Source organism: Ochotona princeps, chromosome 4 (assembly GCF_030435755.1).
Source record: "Ochotona princeps isolate mOchPri1 chromosome 4, mOchPri1.hap1, whole genome shotgun sequence".
Taxonomy (NCBI): domain Eukaryota; kingdom Metazoa; phylum Chordata; class Mammalia; order Lagomorpha; family Ochotonidae; genus Ochotona; species Ochotona princeps.
The window spans coordinates 47,027,349-47,053,712 of record NC_080835.1 but is presented as its reverse complement, the minus strand read 5'-3'; the positions used below and the strand labels follow the sequence as shown (position 1 = coordinate 47,053,712).

At 45.5% G+C, this 26,364-nt stretch overlaps 1 protein-coding gene across 4 annotated transcripts in view; it reads left to right on the top strand.

The window, feature by feature from the left end:
- Positions 1 to 3,076: 3,076 nt before the first annotated feature.
- ZNF143 (zinc finger protein 143) overlaps positions 3,077 to 26,364 on the top strand; it is a 34,861-nt gene continuing 11,573 nt past the window's right edge. The window contains exons 1-11 of one of the 4 annotated variants that reach the window (XM_058663400.1): positions 3,077 to 3,216; positions 10,267 to 10,385; positions 11,023 to 11,115; positions 11,922 to 12,005; positions 12,535 to 12,618; positions 13,571 to 13,767; positions 15,964 to 16,038; positions 18,646 to 18,765; positions 18,926 to 19,001; positions 19,590 to 19,715; positions 21,060 to 21,239. In XM_058663400.1, coding sequence (XP_058519383.1) covers positions 10,274 to 10,385; positions 11,023 to 11,115; positions 11,922 to 12,005; positions 12,535 to 12,618; positions 13,571 to 13,767; positions 15,964 to 16,038; positions 18,646 to 18,765; positions 18,926 to 19,001; positions 19,590 to 19,715; positions 21,060 to 21,239 — 1,147 coding nt within the window. In that variant the 5' untranslated portion in view covers positions 3,077 to 3,216; positions 10,267 to 10,273. Of the gene's footprint in view, positions 3,217 to 5,750; positions 5,833 to 10,266; positions 10,386 to 11,022; positions 11,116 to 11,921; positions 12,006 to 12,534; positions 12,619 to 13,570; positions 13,768 to 15,963; positions 16,039 to 18,645; positions 18,766 to 18,925; positions 19,002 to 19,589; positions 19,716 to 21,059; positions 21,240 to 26,364 lie in introns of those variants that run through there. The other 3 variants (XM_058663399.1, XM_058663398.1, XM_058663401.1) reach the window with 3 other exon arrangements.

The window sequence follows — 26,364 nt, the reverse complement described above, 5'->3', positions numbered from 1 at the left end:
TCATCCACTTCCCCCCATACCTGGACCCTTCCCATCCTAATCAGTGGTCCACATGGGAATACATCCTTGTCAACTATGTAAATGTTGTAGGGTTTTTGAACCCCGAATACTGCAGCAACCTCAATTCTTGTCTCGCAGGAAAGAATTTTCATGCGGACACAGTTTCATTTTAAAGTAAGATTTATTAGGAAAGCTAAGAAAGGAGACTCCCGCCCTAGTGACGGGAGGGGGTTCTGAGATAGAAAAGACCCTTATCCCCTGCCATAGTGGCAGGAGGAAAAGCTAAAAGACCCTAGTCCCCTGCCATAGTGGCAGGAGGAAAAGCTAAGAGAGAAAAACCCGTATCAATGGTGAGGAAAGCATCTTTTAAAGGTTCCCCTCAAAGATGTTTCTCCATAAACAAAGAAAATTCCTGGTTTCCATGGTACCTGGCCTTGGGACAAAAGGCCAGAAAGGTGTCACTGGCCAACTTCCTTGGTCCCTTTCTAATGATAAAGAGGCCAGTCTGAAGCCCTCCCCCTTGGCAATGGCTGGAGACAGAATTGGGCGGAGGCTTCAGGTGGGGAATAGATATGTTAATGTCACCCTTGTCTCCTGGGGAAGCATTCCTGATAAGATATGCATTTGTCTTGGGAATCCAAGACATGGTGGGGAAAATAACCCTTTATATTTGAGAAAAAAATGACTTGGGGACCCAGAAAACCCTAACTGCCTACTACCCAGTCTAACTCCTCTCACATAAACATAATCAGAAATAAATTTATATACAACAAAAGATCTGTGAGTGCAACCTATAATTACAAGGCAAATTTAAAATTCTTTTTGTGATTTTGTATTGTACAGTTTTAATGAATAGGCTAGAAGCATGATACTCAAAGCTGAAAAAATATTTCCATTGGCTAAAAATAAAGACTGGGGTCCGGTGTGATAGCATAGTGGTTAAAGTCCTCACCTTACATACACTGGGATCCCATAAGGGCCGGTTCTAATCCTGGCGGCCCTGCTTCCCATCCAGCTCCCTGCTTGTGGCCTGGGAATGCAGTTGAGGATGGCTCAAGACTTTGGGACCCTGCACCCTGCGTTGGAGACCGGAAGAGCTCCTGGCTTCTGGCATTGGCTCAGCTCCAGCCGTTGCACTCACTTGGGGAGTGAGCCATCAGAGGTGAAAAGGAATATTTAGGATTAAAAGGACAGAAAGATTTGTTTTTTTTGCTTTCTGTAGTTTGCTTGCGGTAGAGGACAGTGAATAGCTGAACGAACATTTCATGATTAAGTTTAGATAGAGCCTGGGAGCCTGAGAGATAAGGGGCACCTGCAACTAGCCTCTGCCCCTAATTGAGTGGCCCCCTCCCTGTTTATGTTTACGGTTTTATGATTTTAGCCTTGGTTTAGCCTTTAAAAAGAATACTATACAATGATTCGGGGTCAGTGTGTCTAGCCTCCTGTGTGAGGTACTGACCCTGGCCCCAGCGTGCTGGTGATGGAATAAAACCTCTTGCTTCTGCATCATGCCTTGTCTTCGGAGGTCATTGGGGAAACTCTCTCGTGATAGGTAAGGTTGTCCCATCTCTGGGCGGCCTTACAGAGGGTTGATGTTTCTCTCTGTCTCTCCTCTGTATATCTGCCTTTAAAATAAAAATTAGATCTTAAAAAAATAATAATAAAGACTGACTATGAAACACAAATTTAACATCGAGAAAGTACAGAAAGCGTCTAAATCTATTTTTCATCTCAACCTTCTGCACTAAAGGTACCCACTGAGTACAAGTAGTAAAAAAGCGAAGTGCTCCAGTTTCAAGTGCCTTCCTCCTACTTCCAAGGTCGTAGTATTTTTAAAGATCTGAGGTTATCAGAACTACTTTTATCTTCTGAAAAATGTGTCCCTAGCAAAGCATTTGGCTATGAATGATGCAGTTTAACATCCTGGGGGTTTCACCAATTCAAATATAAAACACTGTATCAAACAACTTCCTATCTGTCTTTTTAAGTAGGCTCCTGATCCACTGCAGTGGCTCAGCCTCTTCACTGTCTTGGGAACTCCACTTCACCTGCCACTCCCAACTAACACATCTTGAGTCTACAAACCGCGTGTTCACTTGGTCTGGCTGCCAAAGCAATGGTATCTCCCTCTCAGACCTTTCTGAAACGGAGCGGATCGACACCTACCAGAGCCTATTCCACACATGCCACCACGAATTCCCACTTACTAATAGGTTTAGGGCGCCCGACTGAACGCTTTCTTCACCTTGTTTAATGTTGCTACACCCAAAAAGGAAAGAATAAACAAAAGAATGCAGTGACACAATACCGGACAACCTCAAATTTGGAGCCGAAATTTATATACTGAAGGCTCGGAAGCAGACACGGTGGCTGCGTGGAAAGTTCAACACACACCCCCCCCACCTCCCGGCCCGCGTAGCCCAGCTCCGACCCCGGTTCCTCAGGGCCGGAGGCTCGCCCTCCCTTCGCCAGCTGATGGCCCAAGGCGCTGGGAGCAGCGCAGGCAGCCTCGCAAGCTGGTGTCCGGCACAGAGCAGCTCGCGAGGCGGCAGAGCTCAGACCGGGGACGAAAGGCCTCAAGCCGGCGGCGAGAGTCCCGAGGGAGTGCTCAGGCCCTGTCTCCCACTTCTCCCTTCCCCAGCCCTCCCGATGGGAGAACACTCAGCAATCGCTAGGCAAAGGCCGACCATTCTCCAGAACACGATCCGCCAAGCCCACCGGGAGCTCCAAGGCCGCCCGCTCGCCCCTGTGGGGAAAATGGCGGCCGGCAATCCTTTCTCCCTCTCGGGTGATCACAAGGACCAGCCTCCCTCCCTCGCTACAAAATGGCGCCTCCCGCTGGGGCCCCAGAATAGGCATAATTCACTCGTCAGTAAGGCGGTGTCGGTCTGGGTTGGGCGGACCTACCCACCAGTCAGACACAGGAACTTCGATTCCGCCCTTGGCGCCAGCCATTCAAGCGCGAGTTGGAAGGCCAGGTTGGCCTGACGTCAAGAGGAGAGGACGGGATGCAGGCGGTTTCCTTGGGTGTCAGCCACTTGTGAGCCAATGGCAAGTCGCAGTCGGCCAATGAGGGACATAATGCTAGCCCAATGGCGGCTGGGGGCCGGGCCTGAGCGGCGCTATGCGGGTTGCGGGGCCTGGGGGCCGGACGGCTGTTTCCTGTCCTGGTGCATGGTGGTCGGACGAAGGAATTGTTGGAAAATTTTCTCGGAGGTTCGTATATAAATGTGTTTTTACCCAGTGTGCATTATTCTCCGCCCGGCCGCCGCCCTCAGCGCGGCGGCGCGGGCCCGCTTGGGCCCGGGCTCCAGCTCCCGCTCCTGAGCCTGGGCCGCAGGCCCCGCCGCTCCTACGCTCGGCCTCGGCAGCGGCGCCGGGGCAGAAGGGAGTTTATTAATAACCCGCGGCGGCCACTCCGGGGCGGCGGAGCTCGTCTCGCTGCGGACGCACCCCCCTCGCCCGGCGCGCCGCGCCCCGCCTGTTCCCCTCGGGGGACCGCCGAGGGAGGGCGTGGAGGAGGGGAGGGTGGAGCCGGTGGGAGCCTGGCGGCGGTTCTCGGCCTGACCTCCGCGCCGAGCCCGGTCCCCAGGCACGCCGAGACCGAGAGCCCCAGCTGGACCGCCGGCGGCGGGGCTGGCCCGGGATCCGCTCGGGACCCGCCGGCACAGCACATCCACGATTTCGTCCTAACCGGATGGTGGACAGATTGCTAGTTTCGTCCGATACAACAACTCGGCAATTCTGTTATTCGTCCTTTTCTCTATTTTTGTCTCAAGAGTAAACAAGTGTCCGCAGTGGTTTTTGTTAGCATTTTTATAGTGGATGTGAGCCTAGTCTAGCCACCCCACCCCCTTTTTATGTTTTAAGTTTTTTGCACATCGTAACAAAAGTTGAGAGACCAGTCCCATTGTCGACCCATTATTTGTTCAAAGTTAGCTTCAGTGTTTGGACCTGTATAAATTGGCGTACTTGTTGCGGTTAGGCTGCTGGGAGAGGAGCAGGTTGGGGATGTGATGTCTGCTCCATTTTTAATAAAAGATCATGTACACGTTAGGCTGTAGTTGACAAAAACATGATCCGTATTTTAGTTTTTTCTTACAGAGTACTAGGTTAAGTTCATTGTTGGCTGTTTAGCAAAGAAAATACATACATATGCTACCACAAAACATTGATTGGATGTGTAATGCTATCCTAGCATCTTTTGTACACTTGAAAATTCTTTAATTGATTTTGTGCGGTTTGCCTATTTTGTAAAACTTTAAAAAAATGCAAGTTTGTTCATGAAAGTCACATGCCTTCTACAATGATTTTTAAATGTATACTCAAATTTTGTGCAGCTGGACAACACAGTCAATTTTTTAGCACATTGATCTGCAGAAACCTACCCCTTCAAACTGCGTTTACCTGCTCTGGACGTTACATGGAACTGAGTTATAAAGTTACATGGGCATTTGTGATTGGCTTTTTTAATTTACCATAGTATTTGCTAGGTGTTGCAGCTACATCAGCAGGTCATTCCTGTATATCAGCAGATAGTATTGCGTTATGTGGGCATGCCACGTTTTATTTATTCGTGTTTCCTCAGCCATGCAGCTTTCTACCCCCACAGCTGCACTGCGTGCTTCCATGAACATTGATGTACAAAGTTGTGTGTGAATATACATTTTCATTTCTCTTGGATATAGGAAAAGTTGATTTGCAGTGTTATTAATAAGTTCGTTCACCCTTTTGAGTAGCCGTCAAAATGTTTTTCTAAGTAATTGTATTTTCCATTCCTCCAGTTTGGTGTGTAAAGATGCCAGTTTGTTTAAATGCTTGCTAACCTTATCTCAGTCTTGGATGAAGCCGTCCTAGTGGGTGTGACATGGTGTCTCGTGCTTTTCGTTGGCCGCTTCCCTTGTGGCTGAGGATGCTATGCTTCTTTCCATGTGTTTCCTGATCATTTATATCTAGAGAAATGTTGGGTCATATGTCTTTTCTAAAGTTTGAGATACTGCCTTTTTGTTGTTCAATTCTGAGTTTCCCTTGTCAAATGTGTGATGTGCGGAATGTTGGTAGCCCCTGGCTGAGCACTGGGAGAGTCCTGTGAGGTGAGGTCGTCCTGTTTGCTGCGAGATGACCAAGCCGCCTTCAGGAACTGTTTTTTTACTGTTGTGTTAGCTGTTGTGAATTATGCCATGTATATGGCTTATAATCATTAAGGAGAACTTTTGAGTTCTGCAATTTTCATTATTTTTGGGTTTTGAGATTTTTATCTTGTTTTTCCTGGAGGGAGTGGAAGTGTTGCTTAAATCTGATGTTTTGCCTAATTTTGAGTATTTTTGTCCCTGGCTTTGTATCAGGACAGTGAGTTTTGTTTTGTTGTTTTAAATTTTTATATTTTGGGCCCGGCATGGTAGCTTTGTAGTTAAAGTCCTCACCTTGCATGCCCCTTGATCCCATATGGGCATTGGTTCCTGTCCCAGTTGCTCCACTTCCCATCCAGCTCCCTGCTTGTGGCCTGGGAAAGCAGTCGAGGACGGCCTAAAGCCCTGGGACCTGCATGGGTGGGTGGGGGGCGGGGAGGAAGCAGGGAGAGACCTGGAAGAAGCTCCTGGCTCCATTCCAGCCATTGCGGCCATATGGGGAGTGAACCAGCAGGTGAAAGATCTTTCTCCTCCTCTCGGTATATCTGACTTTCTAATATAAATAGATAAATAAATTTTAAAATTTAAAAAAAAAACTTCATGAGCCGTTCACTGCTTTTCCAGGCTACAAGCAGGGAGCTGAAAGAGAAGTGGAGCAGCTGGACACAAACTGGCACCCATATTGGATCCTGGTGCGTGAAAGGTGAGGGCTGCAGACACTAGGCTACCGTGCTGGGCCCTGTTTTTGTGTTTTTGTTTTCATTTTTTTTTACAGATTTATTTGAAAGGCAGACCAGCAGGGGTGGGCAGTGTTTTCACTTGCTGTTCCACTCCCAAATGTCCGCAATAGCCTGATCTGGGCCATGCCGAAACAAGGAGCCTAGGATTGCATCCTGTTGTCTCACATAGATGGCAAGGGCATCGGCACCTGGGTCATCATCCAGTACCTTAGCAGGTGCATTAGCAGTAAGTCGGATGGAAATGGAGATTGGCACTCTGATACAGGGATGCTGGTGTTATAAGCGGTGGGTTACGCCACTACAACACACCAATCCAAATCACTGTACTAGCAGGCGAGGGGTCTTTCTTTCTTTCTTTCCTTCTTTCTTGCTTTCTTTCTTTCTTCCTTTCTCTTCCTTTGGTGAAGAGGTAGAAAAATTTATTTTTGGGTCTGGGGTGATAGCATAGCATAGTGGTTAAAGTTCTCGCCTTGAATGTGCCAGGATCCCATATGGACGCTGGTTCTAATCCAGGAGGCCGTGCTTTCCATTCAGCTCCCTGCTTGTGCCCTGGGAAAGCAGTCGAGGACGGCCCAAAGCCTTGGGACCCTGCACCCACATGGGAGACCCGGAAGAGCTCCTGGTTCCTGGCTTCGGATTGGCACAGCACCAGCCTTTGCAGTCACTTGGGGAGTGAACCATCAGACAGAAGATCTTTCTTTCTGTCTCTCCTCCTCTCTGTATATCCGCCTTTCCAATAAAAATAAACTAATCTTTAAAAAAAAATTTATTTTCACCTTGTATTGGGCACTTGGAAAGAAAATCTTATGAGCAGTCTCTTGCATTTACTTACTGTTCTTTTAGCTAACTCAGCTTGGATACAACTGCTTTTTTGTCAACTCTTAGTTACACTGATGTGTTCAGTTTTGCATTTTCACGTTTCAGTTGATTTTATGAAACATTTTAAAATGTAAAGATATGCAGAAACAGCTCCGTCTTTGTGTCCGGTGCAAGTAGTTATTTTCCATAGGAAGAATGTACCCAATGCTTCCATACTGCATTTTCTTCTGTCCTCATTGGCAGGCATTACGTGGGTCTGCAGATTTCAAAAACATTGACTAAGCTTGTAAAAAACATTTCTATTAATTACTGATTGTTTTAAAATTTATGTATTTATTTTAATTTGAAAGACAGAGTTACAATCCAGATGGAGATAGAGATAGAGGAAGATCTTTCATCTGCTGCTTCTCTCCTGAAGTGGGAGTGAATAGCTGAAGCTGAGCCCATGGGAGTCAGAGCTTTCTCCTGAGGCTTCCACACAGGTGAAGGATCCCAAGGCCCCGGGGCATCCTCCAATGCTTTCCCATAGGAGACCAAGAGCGCTGGATAGGAAGTAGAACAGCCAGGACTGCAACTGGAGTCCAGACCTTTATCTAGCACCACAGACAGAGGCTTAATACCACTGTGCTGGCCCCACTACTGTTTCCTAACGCCAATTAATCTGTTTGAACGTACTGTAAGATCTATAAAAGGGCCCAGCGTCGTAGCCTACTGACTAAAGTTCTCACTTTGCATTTGCCAGGATCCCATATGGGTACTAGTTTGTGTTCCAGCTGTTCCACTTCCCAACCATCTCCCTGCTTGTGGCCTGGGAAAGCAGTCAAGGACAACCCAAAGCCTTGGGACCCTGCACCTGCGTGGGAGACCTGGAAGAGGGTCTAGGCTCCTGGCTCCTGGCTCCTGGCTTTGGATCAGCTCAGCTCCTACTTTTGCAGCCACTTTGGCAGTGAACCAGTGGATGGAAGATCTTTCGGTCTCTTCTATATATATATATATATATCCTCCTTTAATTAAAAATAAATAAATTGAAAGAAAATCTATAAGAAATGATTGAACTAAAATGTGTGAGTAAGGGTTGTTAATTGCATTGAGTTTATTGGTTTAAAAGAGACCATTGCACTTGAGTCTGAGGGCTCTCTCATCCAGTGGTTCAGTCCCCAAAGGCCTGCGGTGGATGAGAGGAGTTGTGGCCAGAGCTGCAAGCTAGGAGCTCAATTCAGGTCTCCTGTGTGGGTGGCAGGCAGGAATCAGGAGCTGCGATCAACCCCAGGTCCTGTGTTGTGGGATGCGGCGTCCTAACTGCTAGTGAACACCCGTCCACCCCACCTTACTTAACCTATTACTGTGATTTAAAGTTTTGAGGGGGTAAAGTATTTAGACCAGTGGTTAAATCACCATTTAGGACTGTGCATCCCATATTGGAGTTCCTGTTTCAAGTTCTGGCTACGTTTCCAGTCCAACGTCCTGTTAATGAGCACACTGGCAGGCAGCAGGTAATAGCTCAAGTATACCTCAGATATTGGGTTCCAGGCTGTGACTAGTTCTGGCTCTTAGGCATTTGAAAGTGACAGCAAATGGAACATCTTTCCTTTTCTTTTTCTCTGCCTTTAAATAAAATGAAGGTAAAAAGCAGTCATTCAAAAGTTGAGTTTAGATGGTCTTATCCTCATTGAATCAGAAAGGTTGAAAAGGTTTTACTTAAATACATTGATAATAAAATGTCACGTCAGGCTTTTTTTTTATTATCATTCAAGGATTTTTTTTGAATCACAAAAATTAAAAGTTTTTATAATGTTCACAGGTTGTTCAGACTGGGATCAGAGTGAGGAGATGGTCTGAAAATAAAGTAACACTGATTCAGAGTAACATTATGCCTCAAAACAGAAAATCTGAAGACTTGAAGAGATTCTCTTTTTCCATCACTCAGAATTAGAAGACAGAACAAGAAAAAATATATAAATCATGTGTGATGAAGGATTAATCCAGAATATAACTCAGCAATAGGAAGACTTCTCTTTTTTTTTTTTTTTTTTTAAGATTTATTTTATTTTTATTGGAAAGTCAGATATACACAGAGGAGGAGAGACAGAGGGATAGATCTTGGGTCCGTTGAGTCACTCCCCAATTGACCATAACATCCGGAGCTTCAGTGATCCAAAGCCAGGAGCCTGGAGCCTCTTCCGGGTCTCCCACACTGGTGCAGGGTCCCAAGGCTTTGGGTTATCCTTGACTGCTTTCCCAGGCCACAAGCAGGGATCTGGATGGGAAGAGGGGTTGCTGGGATTAGAATTGATGCCCATATGGGACCAAATAGTTGTGGGAAATCAAGAAATCTTCTCAGCAACTTTTTTTTTTAAAGCAGCAACTTTTAAAGAAATCTAGCTGTAATAAGGAAAGGGAAGGGCAGGCTGACACACGTGAGAAAGCAGCAGAAAATGGGCTAAGTCCTTGGGCTCCCGTACCCACATGAAAAACCCAGATGGATTTCTAGACTCCTTGTTTTTGCCTTGCACATTCCCATTTTTCTTCATGTTTTGTAATTGCCTTTCAAATAAATAAGTAAATCTTAAGAAGAAGCTGGCCTGGCACGATGGCGTAGTGGTTAAGGTCCTCACCTTGCACGTGCCGGGATACCATATGGGCGCCGGTTCTAATCCTGGCAGCCCTGCTTCCCATCCAGCTCCCTGCCAGTGACCTGGGAAAGCAGTCGAGGACGGCCCAAAGCTTTGGGACCCTGCACTCGTGTGGGAGACCCGGAAGAGCTGCTGGTTCCTGGCTTCGGGTTGGTGTAGCACCAGCCGTTGCGGCCGCTTGGGTAGTGAATCATCGGATGGAAGATCTTCCTCTCTGTCTCTCCTCTCTGTATATCTGCCTTTCCAATTTAAAAAAAAAAAGAATAAGAAGAAAAGAGGACTAGACAGTGAGTTGGAGGTGAGGTTTTTATTTATGGGAAGGAACTCGCAGCTGGCGTGGGGGCGGCCTGGAGGTTGGGATGTTTGCAGCAGAGGCCCCTGTGAGCCCCAGGAGGAAAGCCAGGTGCCTCACAGAGAACAGTCTGGAGGCTGTGGGGAGGATGTAAGATGGGAGAGAAGGAAGAAATAATGTATGGAACCACAGGAGTGACAGGTTTGTTTCAGACCTTTCTGATGACTTGTATGTGTATAATTTTCTGTGATGATTAATTTGCTCAGAGTGAGCAAGGGGAAGCAGAGTATTTAAGGTGAGTGCAAAGTATTTTGAATTGTCATTTTGAAGAAATGAAACCACTGGGCAGCTTTGGGAATCTGAAGGTTGAAAAGAGCTCAAGAACTTTCAGGGTCCTTTGAGACTATTCTTGCTGGTAAACTGCTTGGGGGACTTATGCCCTTCATGGCTACGTCATTAGTGCCACTTTATTGGAGTTTAAGAGCCTTTATTTTTTAACTCTAATTATCTTAACCCACACAATAAGTGAAATTTCATCTTATTTCAATCATGACTCACATCTTTAGGAATTTATTTTGTGTTGTTAAAGTTATTCAAGGTTTCATTTTGTGTGTACCAATCATTGTCCTCAAATGCCTCTCTTTTTCCTTAAGGTAGAAAATGTTGTTAGCCCAAATAAATCGAGATTCTCAGGGGATGACAGAGTTTCCAGGAGGAGGAATGGAGGCTCAGCATGTTACCCTGTGCCTAACAGAAGCAGTGACCGTGGCAGGTGAGTAACGTATTCCAGGGAATCATGTGGTTTTGCAAATGCCATTTACCAAAGCAAAAATGAAAACTTACAACACTGTGTTTGCTTCCCTGTTTTTCATTTAGCTAAATGTAATACAAGCCTGCCTTTCCTGGAGCATATTTACCTTGGCTTGGATGCTGGATACAACAGGGAGGGGAAACCCCCCTTTTTATTTATTTATTTTTTTAAGATTTATGTGTTAGTTATTTCAAACACAGAATTCTAGAGCGTGGAGCAGAGGCACAATCTTCCATCCTCTGGTTCACTGTCTGGCCTCAGTAGCTATGGCTGGGCCAATCCGAAGCCAAGAGCCCAGAGCTGCTTCTGAGTCTCCCTTGTGGGTACAGGGCCCTAAGGACTTGAGCCATCCTCCACTGCTTTCTTTAGCAGGGAGCTGGATCAGAAGTGAGTGAAGCAGTTAAGCTGAAGCTTCGCTTAACTGTTATTCCACAACACAGGCCCTAAGATAAATGTTTCTGTAAATGCTAAAAGAAATCCTATCTGAGTCTAAGTTAAGTAACTTGCCTCTTGTCTACCCCCATCCTCTTAAAATTTAACTTAATTGGCATGTGACTATGGTAATTGTCTAAAGAAAATAATTATTTTTGTATAATAGATGGTGACAATTTAGAAAATATGGAAGGTGTAAGCTTGCAAGCAGTTACACTAGCAGATGGCTCTACTGCCTACATACAACACAATTCTAAAGGTACGTGCCCCACATAGAGCTGATTTAGCTAATTAACACCAGCCATTCATAACCCACAGTTAGAGTGGGTTATGAAGCAGCTATACTTCCTTTTAAGTCTCAATAAACCGTACTGCATTGCATATGATAATTTTAAATAATTTTATTCTCACTTAAATTTTGTTTTGATAATTTAAGAACACCTTTCAGGTTTCTGGGAAATACTAGGGTATCAAAATTCAATGGTGAATGAAGGTGAGGAGAGTGTTTTTGACCTATTTCTAGTAAGATTTTTCTTGTTTTTATCTCAGCCTATTATTTGACTTTTTTTTTTTTCCAGAGCACACTGAGTAAAGAGCTTTGGTTTTGCTAATACAGTATTGTCTCTGAATCAGTGTTTACTTTGGTCTAACCTAATTCTCAAGCTTCTTGTTTTTATGAAAACCCACTGAGCACAAGTGTATGTAGACAAGGGTCTTGCAGCTCCCAGAGGTGGGAGTGACAGCTAGTCTCATACAGATGGAGTCAGGGTCACTGGTTCTAGGTGGTTCTGAAAGGTATATTGAGGTTCAACTCATGTGTCCTGCCATGAACCCTCTTGCACTTGTCTGATTGAAAATTGGAGGGGAGGAAGGATGGCTGAGGGAGCATTTTCTGCTTTCTGTAGGATCACTGGATGTGTAATTGAATTGCCTCAGAACATAGAGGGAAGAATCAAGATGAACATGAGCTTAAGTAGTGTATGTTTTTATAGTTGATATCATTTTGAAATTGTATGAAGATTAGTTTAGTTTAGTTTTGCTAATTTATTGTCTTTTTTGTTCCAGATGGAAAACTCATAGATGGTCAAGTGATACAGTTGGAAGATGGTTCTGCTGCCTATGTCCAACACGTACCCATACCTAAAAGTAGTAAGTATTTAAGCTGGAGTACAGGAAACTACCTCGGTCTGACTACTAGTTTTGATGCCTTCAGCTCCTTCTTAAACTTGATTCTGGTCTCTAGTCATCCTCTGAAAAGTGCTATCAGGTAGATGTCACGGTGAGATGCTAAAGGACTTTTTTAACTTAACACTTTATCTGAAAGATAAAGGAAAAGAAGTTACTAGACTGTATTCTACAGACCAATGGTCAGTAATCCTAAGTGAATGTTTGTTTCTGTTATTTGAGCTGAACTGTTCATGCCCCTATTTTTTTTTTCCTCTTTCAACTCTCTTCATATTTTGTCATATAGAAGATTATTCCTAAAATAAAAACTCATGCCTTTTTTAACTTTTAAACATTTCCTCCTCTGAGATTATGTAAATGTTCAATCTCAGAAAGCAAGTCTAAGCTTTTCTTAATGATGGTTTTAATGGTTTACTCTAACTTTGCATTGGTAAGTGAGTGTATCAGAACCAGCTAGGAAACATGGCATCTAAATGTATGTGTTGCTCTCGAGCAGGGGACAGTTTGCGTCTGGAAGACGGTCAAGCAGTGCAGTTAGAAGATGGAACCACAGCCTTTATTCATCACACCTCCAAAGGTAAAATAGTTTGGAAATATGACCAAAATAAGGGAAAAGGGCAAATGTGGAGAACATAAAACCAACCTTTTGCTACTGAAGTGTTGTCATATGTAAGCACTGTGTTCTTCAAAGAAGTGGGGATACAGATTCGAGCACAACTTTTAAGAAAATCTTTCTCTTTTTTTAAAAGGGGAAAGTTTTCTTATAATTTGAAGTGTCCAATAATAGGGTGGAACAACAAAAATCCCTGGCCCCTGGAAGACTTCAAAGAGAGGCTACTTTTAAAATATAAACTAGAACCCTTTGTGCCCTAATCAACTATGTAAAGATTATCAAAATAAAAGAATTTTTAAAAATGTAAACTAGGGTGGGCCTTTTGTGTAATAACTTAAATTTCTTCTTGGGACACCCTAATCTCATATTGGAGTTCGGCTCCAAGTTCTGGCTCTGGACTGGTGTGTAGCATGAGGGTTAACCTGTGATGCCAGCATCCCATGTGAGTCCTGATTTAAGTTCTGGTTGCTCCATTTATGACCCAGCTCCCTACTAATGCTTTTGGGAAAGCAGCAGAAGATGGCTCAATGCTTGGGTCTCTGCACCCAAGTGGGACAACTGAAGACCAAAATGAGCAGATATGAGCTGATCCAAAACTAAGAGCCAGAAGTTTGTTTTGGGCCTCCCACATTGTGCAGGGTCCCAAGGCTTTGGGCCATCCTCACTTGCTTTTCCAAGCTATTAGTAGGGAGCTTGATGGGAAGTGGAGCAGCTAGAACACAAACTGACACCCAGTGGGATGCCATGCTTGGAGGTAGAGAATTGAACCATTGTATTGGGCCCAAAACATAAATCTTTTTTTAAAAAAAGAAAGTTCTGGTTCCACTTCTGACCCAACCTCCTGCTAAAGTGGCTTGGAAGGCAGCAGGTAATGACTTCACCTTTAATTCAGTGCTGTTTTCTTCTGATCCCTCAGACAGTTATGACCAGAGTGCATTACAGGCAGTTCAGCTGGAAGATGGCACCACAGCTTACATTCACCATGCAGTGCAAGTTCCACAGTCTGACACCATCTTGGCAATTCAGGCAGATGGGACAGTGGCAGGTCTGCACACTGGGGATGCTACGATTGACCCCGACACCATCAGTGCTTTGGAACAGTATGCAGCAAAGGTATTGCGTTTCACAGTGTTATGAACATCCCAACTATAGCTCCTTTATTTCTCATGGGAGGAAAAAAAAAGGAATACTTTGTCAAGAAACTAGCAATTCAAGATCAAAGTTGACCTGAATATTTAAAAGAAGTGACACGTTAAAGACACATAGGAAGAAAATAAGAGACTGGGATAAGGGCTTATGGGGAGAAAGTAGATAACAAGTAACTCACAAAAAGATCCCCAGGGCCCGGCGCCGTGGCCTAGCGGCTAAAGTCCTTGCCTTTAATGTGCTGGATCCCATATTGGCGCCGGTTCTAATCCCGGCAGCTCCACTTCCCATCCAGCTCCCTGCTTGTGGCCTGGGAAGGCAGTCGAGGACGGCCCAAAACCTTGGGACCCTGTACCCATATGGGAGACCCGGAGGAAGTTCCTGGCTCCTGGCTTCGGATTGGTGTCGCACCAGCCGTTGCGGTCACTTGGGGAGTGAATCACCGGAGAGAAGATCTTCCTCTCTGTCTATCATCCTCTCTATATATATCTGACTTTGTAATAAAAATAAGTAAATCTTTAAAAAAAGAGATCCTCAGGAGTGAGCACCATAAAAGAAATAAAATGTAGAAGAAACTAACTATGAATTAAGAAGTAGGGGCTGACACCATGAAGCAGTGAGCTAATCTGCCACCTGCAATTCAGGCATCTTCTGTGGGCACTGGTTGGGGTCCTGGTTGATCCACTTCCGATCTAGCTCCCTACTAATGTGCCTGGGAAAACAGTGGATCGTAGTGCATGTCCTTGGGCCCCTGCCACTCACAGGAATTACAGAGAAGAAGCTCCTGGTTCTTGGCTTTGGCGTGGTCCAGCCCCCAGCTGTCAGGGCCATTTAAAGCGTAAAACCAATAGATGGAAGGCTGTCTCTCTCTCTTTCCTACTATCTCTTTAATTCTGCCATACAAATAAGTAGATAAATAATTTTTTTCAAAAACAGAAATTATAGGGCCAGAGCCACGAGATGAGCCTCCTCCTGCAGTTCCAGCATCACATAAGGGTGCCAGTTCAAGTACCAGGTGTCCCACTTCTTTATTATTTTATTTTATTTTATTTTTATTGGAAAGTCAGCTATACAGCTAGGAGGAGAGACAGAGAGAAAGATCTTCCTTCCATTGATTCACTCCCCAAGCGAATGCCGTGGCCAGAGCTGTGCCAATCTGAAGCCAGGAGCCCAGAACTGCTTCTGGGTCTGCCACACAGGTGCAGAGTCCCAAGGTTTTGGGCCGTCCTCGACTGCTTTCCCAGGCCACAGGCAGGGAAAGGGGTAGAAAGTGGGGCTGCCCAGATGTGAACTGGTGTCCATGTGGGATCCCAGCTTATGCAGGGCAGGACTTTAGCCACTAGGCTACTATGCTTGGCCCCCGACTGCTCCACTTCTGTATATCTCCCTGCTAATCTGCCTGGGAAAGCATTTGGGAAGTGCCCAAGTGCTTGGGTTCCTGGTTCCTGGCTTCAGATCAGCCCAGGTTTGGCCATTGTGGTCATTTAGGGAGTGAATCAGAGGATGGAAGATCTCTCTCTGTCTCTATCTGTAATTCTCCCTTTCAAATAAAAACAATATAAACCTCAAAAACAAAAAAAGTAGAAGTTAGAGGAAAAAATCAAAGGAAAGTCTCAAGTTCCACGTTGAAAAGGTTAATTTTTTTAAAAAGATTTATTTATTTTTATTGGAAAGGCAGATATACAGAGAGGAGGAGAGACAGAGAGGAAGATCTTTCGTTCGATGATTCACTCCCCAAGTGAGCGCAACGGCTGGCTCTGAGCCAATCCGAAGCCAGGAGCCAGGAGCTCTTCGGGTCTCCCACGTGGGTGCAGGGTCCCAAGGCTTTGGGCCGTCCTCGACTGCTTTTCCAGGCCACAAGCAGGGAACTGCATGGGAAGCAGGGCCTCTGGGATTAGAACCAGTGCTCATATGGGATCCTGGTGCATGCAGGGCGAGGACTTTAGCCACTACACTATCGTGCCGGTACCAAAAAGATTAATTTTTCTTCCTGCATTTGAATATGCTTCTCTCAGAATTTAAAGATTTTTTTTTGGTACTTTTTTTGGGAATTTTCAAGCACACACAGAAATAAATGATAATGAATCTCTGCTTTTACCCTTGTCACCCAACTTGAACTATTATCAAAATGAAATTTTTTTAAGCTTTATTTTGTTTCTGTAGGTTTCCATAGATGGAACTGAAGGTATGACAGGTACTGGAATGATTGGAGAAAATGAACAGGAGAAAAAAATGCAGGTATGTAAAGCTGCTTTTTTATATTATTCAAAGAAGAATCAGCATTTCTAAGTCTTTTGTGGATGAACATGAGAATAGGGGGCTCAGCACCTGTCTAGGATAGTCACCCCAGATCCACGCAACAATGTGTGTTTGCACAGCTTTCTCGGGAACATGGCGCAAGGTTCAATAAAGTGGTTGCAGAAAGGCGCTAACATAGCATGAATATTGCAGAAATCTCAGTGCAGCTTGTGTTCTGGGACCTGAGGCAGTTTTGGAGACCGGATCATCTTCCTCTCCTTCCGTGACTGTTCATGGGTCCTTTTTCAATGTGACTTTTGGGCTAATGGGCACAGCAGGTTAACCTGCCTCATGGAATATCCACATCCTATATCTGAGTTCCATCTGAGTGCTGGTGATTTTAATCTGGCTTTCAGATCCCTGCTAACGTACCGGGGAAGGCAGCAGACGAAGGCCCAAGTACTTGGACTCGTAGAAAACCCAGAATCCAAACTAAAATGTCTTGCAAATGGATTTCAGAAACTTACCATAAAAAAATGTAAAATAACTGATTTTACATGGATTATATGTTGAAATGATAGTTTCAAACACATGGGGTTGAATAAGATAATTATTAAAATTAATTTCACCTTTTTTCACACAGTTCTGTGTGTGGCTGTTAGACAGTTTTTAATTACATAACTAGCTTGTATTTATAATTCAGTATTTCTCCTCATCACTGCTGGGCGAGAACTTCATGGTCTACTCATTGTTCTCTAAAATAGTTACCCTATTCAAGGTTGAGTACTTAGTACATAACGTTAAAAAGCTAGATTGTTCCAAAAGAATCAGAGCAAACAAGTAGAACCAGTAACTTCTTTAAATTGCCTCGCTTCAAACACTTGGCAATATCTGAAGATAGTTTTGGTTGCTACACTTCGACGAGTACAGCCTGGAGCTAGTGGGTAGGTGTTCTGCAAGGCACGGGACAGCACCCTGCAGTGTAGTCGTCTTCTGCTCAGGATGTCAGTAGTGCTACACTTGAAAACCTCCCTCTAAAATAATGTCATTGGGAATGTCCAGATGTTCATTCTTACTTGATAAAAGGATAAAAGGGAGAACATTTGGGAGAGGCGCTAGTGACTGTCATGGCCCTCATACTATATTTTAAGTAGAAAACAACAAAATATTGAAATACTGTATAACATAATAAAATATTCTGGGGGCTGAATTTCTACTCTGCTGAATATTAGCTGTGTTAATTTGGACAAATTCTGTGGTTCTGGGATTTTCTTATCTCTTAAAGGAGAGCAGAAATAATCTTTCACTTTAAAAAAGTTATTTGTGCGTTTGAAAGATACAAAGATTATTTCCGTTTGCTGGTTCATTCCCCGGTTAGCTTACAATGGCCAGGACTGGATTGGGATTCCCACAAAGGTGGTGGGAACCCCAGTACTGGAGCCTCAGCACTGCCTTCCCAGGGCTATGTTAGCAGAAAGCTGAGATCAGGAGCCCAAAGTGGCTATTGGACACAGGTACTTAGTATTGCAATATGAGTGCAGTATCCTAACTGGTGTAATAACCTGCGGGCCAAATCTTTGCCTTCATTATTTTATAGGGCTATAAAAACTGGATGAAATTTTTACCTCAGTATTTTTGTAAAAGATTTTTTGTTTGTTTTGTTTTTTATACTGGGAAGTCAGATTTACAGAGAGGAGAGAAAGAGAGAAAGATCTTCCATCCACTAATTCACTCCCCAAGTGGCCACAGTGGCCATAGCCAAGCCAATCTGGAGCCTAAAGCCTCTTCCAGGTCTCCCACTCAGGTGTAGGGTCCCAGGGCTGGCTCACTCTGCAAATGCCTGTAATGTCCAGAGCAAAGCTAGTCCAAAGCTGGGAGCTAGAAGCTTCTTTTGGGTTTCCCACATGGATGCAGAGGCCCAAAGCACTTAGTTCATCCACTGCTACTTTCCCAGGCCATTAACAGGGAGCTGCATAGGAAGTAGAGCAGCAGGGACTTGAACCGGTGCCCCATGGGATGTTGACACCGCAGACAGATTAGCGTGTTGTGCCATGCTGCCGGCCATGTAGATTTCCTTTTGGCTGCTTCCAGAGCCACTGATTTTAGCTGTGAAACACAATCAGACTGACTCAGAGTGAAAGAATCTTATAATAAAGTGATCACCTGAGACTAGGATCCCATAGTAATATTTTATCTTTTATTCTGAAAATAGTAGTTTTGTCTACCGTATTTCTTTTTTTATATATAATTTTTTGTTTTATTAGAAAGTCAGATTTACAGAGAGAAGGGGAGACAGAAAAATCTTCCATCCGCTGATTCATTCCACAGGCAGCCGAATGGCTAGAGCAGAGCTGATTTGAAGCCAGGAGCCAAGAGCTTCTTCTTGGTCTCCCACATGGATGTAGGGTCCCAAGGCTTTGGGCGTCCTGTACTGTTTTTCCAGGCCTGCCTGGATGGGAACTGGATGGGAAGCGGGGCAGCTGGGACAGCAACCGGTGCCCATATGGGATTGTGGTGCATTCAAGGCAAGGACTTAGGCTACTGCACTGGGCCTATCTACCTTATTCCTATATAAATAAATGTAGTCATACTCTTTCTTTCATCTAGATTGTCTTACAAGGACATGCAACAAGAGTAGCTGCTAAAACTCAACAGAGTGGAGAGAAGGCATTTCGATGTAAATATGATGGATGTGGAAAATTATATACAACAGCTCATCATCTTAAGGTATACATTACATAAATACTGTATCTAGTTATAAGAATGCCTAGAATGTGAAATGCTGTCAGGATGTACTTGCGACATTCAAGCACCACTGTTTGCTCCAGTCCTAGAGACCCGAGGACTAGATAAAGAAAGTGAAATCCTGCCTGTGTTTTAATGACAGGTCCATGAGAGATCACATACCGGAGATCGACCTTATCAGTGTGAGCATGCAGGCTGTGGGAAAGCATTTGCAACAGGTAAACCAAGAATTTTCATTATTTCCTGGTTCCTAGTCAGGTGGAGATGGGCCGGAGGCAGGAACTGACTCCTCGCCCTTGACTGCACAGGAGCACATGACCTGTTGACAGTCTTACTGCTTCCTGTCCTGCGTTCCTGTTTTCGCCACAGACTTGTCCCTGCCTACTGTGTTTAGCGCTGTTCATACCACACTAGGCTTTCTTTTAGCAAAAAAAGAAAAACTCAGCTTGAAAATGTAAGATAATATTTAATATGAAAGGCCATAGGGAACCATGGAGAGCAGTGGGAGGTGTCCTCCCCAAGGATACCTCAAGCCTCCTGACTTCCATTCCTGGTTGTTTGTGTTGATTCCACTCTAGGCTTTTGGGGTATGGCCTCTATACACCTGATGACAAAAAAGAAACTATTGAATTTTCAGTGTTGGCAGCCCTGAGCTATCTGTATTCTTCTCCATTTAAATGAGTTATTCTGTTGTATTTGCCCAGCAAGTTTTTCCTTGGTGATTACTGTATTTTTCCATAGCTTAATCTCAGTGTGCATGTCTAGAGGAGTATTGTGTCATTAAATATCTTAATTTTTTCTTAAAGGTTATGGATTAAAAAGTCACGTCAGAACTCATACAGGAGAAAAGCCATATCGGTGTTCAGAAGATAATTGTACTAAATCTTTCAAAACTTCAGGAGACCTACAGAAACATATCAGAACTCATACAGGTACTAGCATGAACAGAATGTCATACGCAGGCCAGGAATTCTTAATCCACAGAGAGGGAGCTGGGGAAGGCGTCTCTGGAAGGGCTTTGAGCAAGGGCTTCGCCTCAGCTTGTTCATTTCCATGCAGCTTGCTGTTGATGTAGGTCTGCCTCGCCACAGTGGGGACCCAGACAGTCACAGTGCCCTTAGGGCACCAGCCCTCTCAGTTGTCAGGTATTACCTAAACAGTAAGCTTATTTACCTGGGACTGAATAAACAAATGAATCGCTGAACTGGGTTTAAACAGGAAGACACCTAGTTCCTTCTCAATTTGGTGTTGCTTTTCCTGAACTAAACTGCTGTGAAGGGGTATGTCCGAGCCTTTATTATGCCACAGAAATGGACTTGTCTCCTGTCTCTGTAATTCTGTCTTTCAAACAAATAAATAAATTCAAAAAGGAAGGGGGCAAGTGGGAATCAATGGCGGCTTCCTTTCTGGGTCCAGGATTCCATACAGCAAGTCTGAAGGGACGCACTGTAATCGGCAGAGTATTTGTCGGCATTTGGATGTGTATTATGTACTGGACTATTACATTTTAAAGAAACCCAAACTTGAACTTTTCTTCAAGATACTATACATAAAATAAGAGATAAATTTTGTAGGGGATTCTAAAATTGCCCTAATTTAATCCTTCAGTCTAATCTCTTTTATATTTCTATTTTTTTTCTGCTTTTCTCAGCTCATTTTTATATTATCCATCTGGCTAATTCCATCTTTGAGAGTCATGAATTCACTGATGAGTTTAGAATATCACTCAGGGTTTCTTATGTTAATTTAAATTTGAAGTAGAACATGTTGTTTTCAGGAAAAAAAAACGAGAGAGAGAGGGAGGTGCCTGAAGGGAAAGTCAACCCAAGAATGCTAGAGCTTGAAGTCTAGTCCTAGGTGAAATTGAAGAATAAGGGCCAGGAGCAATAGTGTAGTAGTTAAAGTCCTTGGCTTGCACGCCCGGGATCCCATATGGTCGCCGGTTCTAATCCCAGCGGCCCTGCTTCCCATTCAGCTCCCTGCTTGTGGCCTGGGACAGCAGTTGAGGACGGCCCAAAGATTAGGACCCTGCACCCGCGTGGGAGACCCGGAAGAAGTTCCTGGTTCCTGGCTTCGAATTGGCTCAGCTCAGGCCGTTGTGGTCACTTGGGAAGTGAATCATTGGACAAAGATCTTCCTGTCTCTCCTCCTCTCTGTATAGCCGCCTTTCCAATAAAAATAAATAAATCATTAAAAAAAAAAGAAATTGAAGAATAAAACATTTTCATTATCTATATGTTTTGCGCTATTTAATTTGTTTTTCTTTGTATTTTCAGGAGAAAGGCCCTTTAAGTGTCCCTTTGAAGGCTGTGGTCGTTCCTTTACAACGTCAAATATCAGAAAAGTCCATGTTAGAACACATACAGGCGAAAGACCTTACTACTGCACAGAACCAGGATGTGGGAGAGCATTTGCCAGTGCAACCAATTACAAAAACCACGTGAGGATACACACAGGTAAGTCTCTGGCCTTTTGGTCTTTTATCTTTCAAAGGATTTAACCCTTATCTTCTCCAAAAACCGTTTTTAGTTTCTTTTACCTTTCCTACCACTTGGTGTGGTGGGAAGGGATTAAGGAATTTAAAATGTTTCATCTAAGCATCACTGCACTGACATCCTGCAGTTATTAAGCATCCCTTCTGTGTTCCTCTGTCAGGATCAGCTGAAATACAGCTGGGGGTGGTCCGTGGGGGGGGTCTGATGCTGAGTGTCTCCCATTAGGTGAACACAGTGCCATCAGAGCAGAGGGAGCAGTCATTTCTGCAGGGATGGGAGAAACATTGTGCTTTACTAGGGAAATTTTTTTTCATTTTTTTTATTATGTTTTTGACAATCTTTACATAGTTAATCAGGGCAAAAAGGTTCAAGGGCTACAGGAAAATGAGTAAGACTTATTATTTCCATATTTTTCCTTCATGTATCTGAGGTAAAGGCAGATATTAAGGGAGAAGCCCCACCCAGTTTCCAACCCACACCAGGTCCTGGATGTGGGGCATGCTCCGAGATTGTTGCTCAAGTGGTTTTGATAGTTCAACAGTTCTGAATCGCTGCCAGTCTTGCCACTCCAAACACAATGAGGTCGTTGGAGAATCCACTGATTGACATAGTCCATCTTAGAGTCTCCATTTGCCCAGTATTTCACTGCAAACATATACCTGAGGTGGTTGATTGACTTGTTCTGTCTTCTGTCCTCTCTTGGCTAGGGTTCTGAGTCTGGCATTTCGATTGGGGAGATCTCAAAACAAACTTTGTCTGAGGTGTTCCCAGTCCAAATTCTTGTGTGCACTGGCAAGTACAGGGCCCGGCACAGTCCATCGCCCCGATCAGTTGGTGGTTGCAATTGCTGGGTTGGTTCTGTTTTCAGCCCCGACTTTCACTGGAAGCAATGGGTGTTGCAGTCCAGCCTGGTTCTGCCCAGCACACACTCAGCCCTCACATAAACCAGTGGGAGTTGCAGCCTAGTCAGAGCGATCCACAATAACCCCCACCCGGCCCACCCCCTATCCTGGTTTGCCAGTATGTGCAGCAGACTAGTCCAGTCTGTCCCACATCCCATTTGGCTCTCATACGTGTCAATGGGCATTAAAACTTAGTTCCATCTAACCAGCCCCACTATGCAGCCCACACAGATGCTGTTGGGTGTCTCTTGTGTAGCCACCCCAGCTCCTGTACTGATTTTCGTGCCCTCCAATGAGAGTGGTAACCCAAGAGGGAGGAGCCCACTATTTCTCTCCCAGGCCTCTCCCACTCCCAGATTATGCACTCTCCAGGTGGTTCTGTGGTTTGACTTGACAGAATTAGCCACCCGTGCCACCTTCTGCCAGCTGATGCTGCGGCTAAGCCCAAACAACCCTCACCCACTCTAATTTTTGTTTGCACCAGTAGGAACAATCAGCCCAGCCTGGCTTTTCCCTGATCTAGTCCACGTGAGGCCCACAGGTGTTGTAGACCTGCTTAGTCTGGTCTGCCCCCATCCCAGCTTACACTCTCCAGTGGGAGTAGCTGTCCAGCAGGGACCCCTCACCCACATTCTCCCTGCCAGTTCTGCCCCCTCCCTCCCTGGTTCTCACATGTGTTGGTTTGGCGCTGCGGACACATCCAGTACAGGTCACTTCACCTTGACATTCCGTAATGTGCACTGGTTTGTGTCACGACTGAACCTGGCTCAACCCACTCTGTTCTGGTGCTTGGATTTGCCAGTGGATGATATGAACTGATTCAGCCTGGTCTGCCCCCGACCCATGCCAAGTGTATGCCACTGGGAAACTTTGCATGGCCTGTTCTGGGCTGTTTCCTATCATGCTTCTTGCACTTGCCTACCAGGTCTGTGTCCTGCCAGAGGAGTTGCCCAGGCTCCTCCATCAGAACCTCTTCCAGTGCCAGATTTCACGCATACCAGGGGGTCCATGAGCCAGCCCTACTCAGTTCACCTCCTGTCTTAGCAGGAACAGTGGCTTTTCCTGACTGGCCTTCAACCCAAACTGGTTCTTGCTGTTGGATGTTTCAGCCCAGCCATGGCTCGTCCATACCCACGTATATCCCACACATGGCTCAGTAGGGGCTGAAACCTAGCCTAGTCCGTCCCACATCTACCCTGGTCCTCCAGGACACCAGAGGGTGTTGGAGTCTGACCTGGCCCATGTGTTCAGTCCCAGTCCACACTTGTGCCAGGGGAGACTACAACCATTTCCTAATCAGAACACAGCCCCCATTCCAGCCCACACACCCCTTGGTGGGAATCTCGACCCAGCTAGGGTGTCGTTTTATCTCCTAACCAGGCCTGTTCCCAGCCATAGATCGTGCGCATGCCAGTGGTTGCTCTGACTCAGCTTGGCACAGCCCCTCGTTTGTCCCGGCCTCTGCCCTAGATGCTGTGGCTTAACGTCCCTGGCTCACACAGACCAGTAGGTGCAAGAGCCTAGCTCGGCATGACCTGTGCTCCATCCTGGTTTCTAGTTTCACTTGTAGGCTAACATTTGCTCAGTCCTGCCTGGTCTACCCTGTTCCATTACCAAGTGACACATTAGCCAGCTATTGGAGCTATTTTACCCAGCTTGTCTGACCCCCAGGTCTGGACCACATGTTCACCACTGGGAGCTATGACTTGCCAGAGGCGTTTTCCAAGTTCCTCCACTTGATCCACTCCCAGACCCAGTTCTCATATATGCCATTGGGTTTGCCTGGCCCACCCCACACCCTATTCAGGATGCACATTTAGGTGCTGCTGCCTTGACCAGTCCAGACAGTTGTGGGTTCCTTTACCTGTGATTGATGGAAGGCTCCTTGGTCACACCTAGCTTAGTCCATCACCACCCCAATTCTTGAGCTAACCAGTGGGACTAGTATTTCCACAGGGTTTGGCCCACACATCCCTCACAGAATCTACCCCCGGATATGGTTCTGTAGTGCTAGTTAATGTCATGTCCCTGCCCAATGTGACCTGTCTCCTGATCTATCATGTCAGGTAATAGGACATGATCCTGCTGGGCAAGCCGTAAACCTTAGCTTTTGCATGGACTGGTGTTCAGTGCTCAGCAGTATTCAGCGATTATAAGTTCTTCAAGGGAAGAGTTACTGTCTTTGGGAATCTTTAGGATTGACTTACATCCCAGAAGCACAGTGGGTTCAACCAGTAGCTGCCTAAGCAATGATTCAAAGAACCAAAACCCTAGAGCTCCCGACCAGGTGGCCAGCAGGCGGAGCCTGGCGCCAAATGGCGCACTGGCTGCCCGGGGACAGCTCACCACGTGCGCGCGGTGGCTATAGTCTGGGATCTGAGCATAAAGACGCCCTGGCCTGGGAGCCACCCGCAGCTGCTGCAGGAAGTTTAAACCCCCAGGCCAAGGTCGCGCCCCTCCCCAATCCCATCCCCCACCCAGTGATGGTGGTGGCTGAGCCCCAGAGACCCCCCCCCCCATCGGCATACTCACCCCAAAGGGAGCAGGCCCAGAGCCCAGGCAAGCCCGGGGACGGCTCACCACGTGCACACAATGGCTGTAGTCTGGGCACTAGGAAAATTTTAAACTGAATCCTGAAGTTTCCATGGCAAGGGAAATGTCACGGATAAAGTCCCAGTGTATTCTGTATGACGGGAGCAAAGGGTTGTATATGTGAGCTGGGGAAGTAGTCAGGACCCTCTGTGTGCTGTAATGATGAGGTGTCTGTCCCTAAGCAGAACGAGGTGGAGCTGCAGGGATGGTGGCCTATGAATATCTGCTCTTGGGTAAACAGCCTTTCTGAGTATGACTCACCTTGCGCTCATCCATGTAAAATGGGTGATTCTGTCTTTCAGAGTACATTCAGAAGGTGGTGCAGTCATTTCCACAGTCCAGTTTAGAACATTGGCATCCCTCCTAAGGAAACTGCAGCTTTGTAGCAATCTTTTCCTAGCCCAGCCCCCAGCCATAAACAGTCTAACCCACTTCTTTCACGTGATGAGACATTGGCCTGTTCTGAACATTTTCACATCAGTGGAATCTTGCAGGACTTTTTCTTCAGACTCCTTTCTCTTATTATGTTTTTGAAGTTCTGTCTTAGCATCTTTCCAGTTCTATTCTTTTTAAATAACTAAGGGATATCTCTACCTGGATGGGCATTTTCACCAGTTGGTTTCACTTTCTAGCTGTGTTGAATTATGCCATTCTGGGCATCCAAGTGCCTGTCTTAGGGGGTTTAAATGGTAACTATGTTTAACATTTTGAGGAACCTGCAAACCTATAGTCTCCTATAGCTGGACTGTTTTACATTCTCAGCAGCAGTTACTTGTGGGTTCTGCTTTCTTCACACCCTGGTTAGCAACCTAGTTGTTGTTAAATATCATTTTTGACTTATGCTTATCTCAGTGGTTGTGAGGTAGTATCTCACTAAGGCTTTAAAATAAATCTGAGGCAGAAAAGGAGGATCACAGACTGAGCTTCATCTGCTGGGCATTCCCCAAATGCCCACAATGAGCAGTGCTGGGGCAGGAGCACAGTCCACTTCTTGCATGTGGGTGGGAGGGAGCCAGCTACTTGAGCCACCACCTGTTACCTGTCAGGGTGTATGCTGGCAGGAAGCTGGCAGAATTAGTGAAGAGTGGTATCAGTGTGGCACAGAGGGTTAAGCCTCCTGCCTCAGTGCTGGCATTCCATCTAAGAGTGCCTGTTCAAGTCCTAGCTACTCCATTCTGATCCAGCTTTCTGCTGATGTACCTCAGAAGGCAGAGCAGATGACCTAAGCACTCAGCTCCCGCCACCTCGTGGGAAAGCCTGACTTCTTTCTGACCCACCTGGTGATTTGAGGAATGAGCCAGTAGATAGGAGACCTCTCATATTCTGGATATAAGTCAGTCAATCTATCTGTCTGTCTCTCTCTCTCTCAACAGTTTGTTAATTTGAGAAACAAATGGCCACAATGGCTGGGACTGAGCCAGGCTGAAAGCAAAAGCCTGGAACTCCGTCCTCATCTGCCTTGTGGGAGGCGGGGATCCAGGTACTCGTGCCTTCCCACTGCTTTCTGCATGAATTAGCAGGGAGCTGGCTCGGACAAAGAGCAGGCAGGATGTCTTCACTTGCTGAGTCACAACAGCAGCCCCTGGACTCTG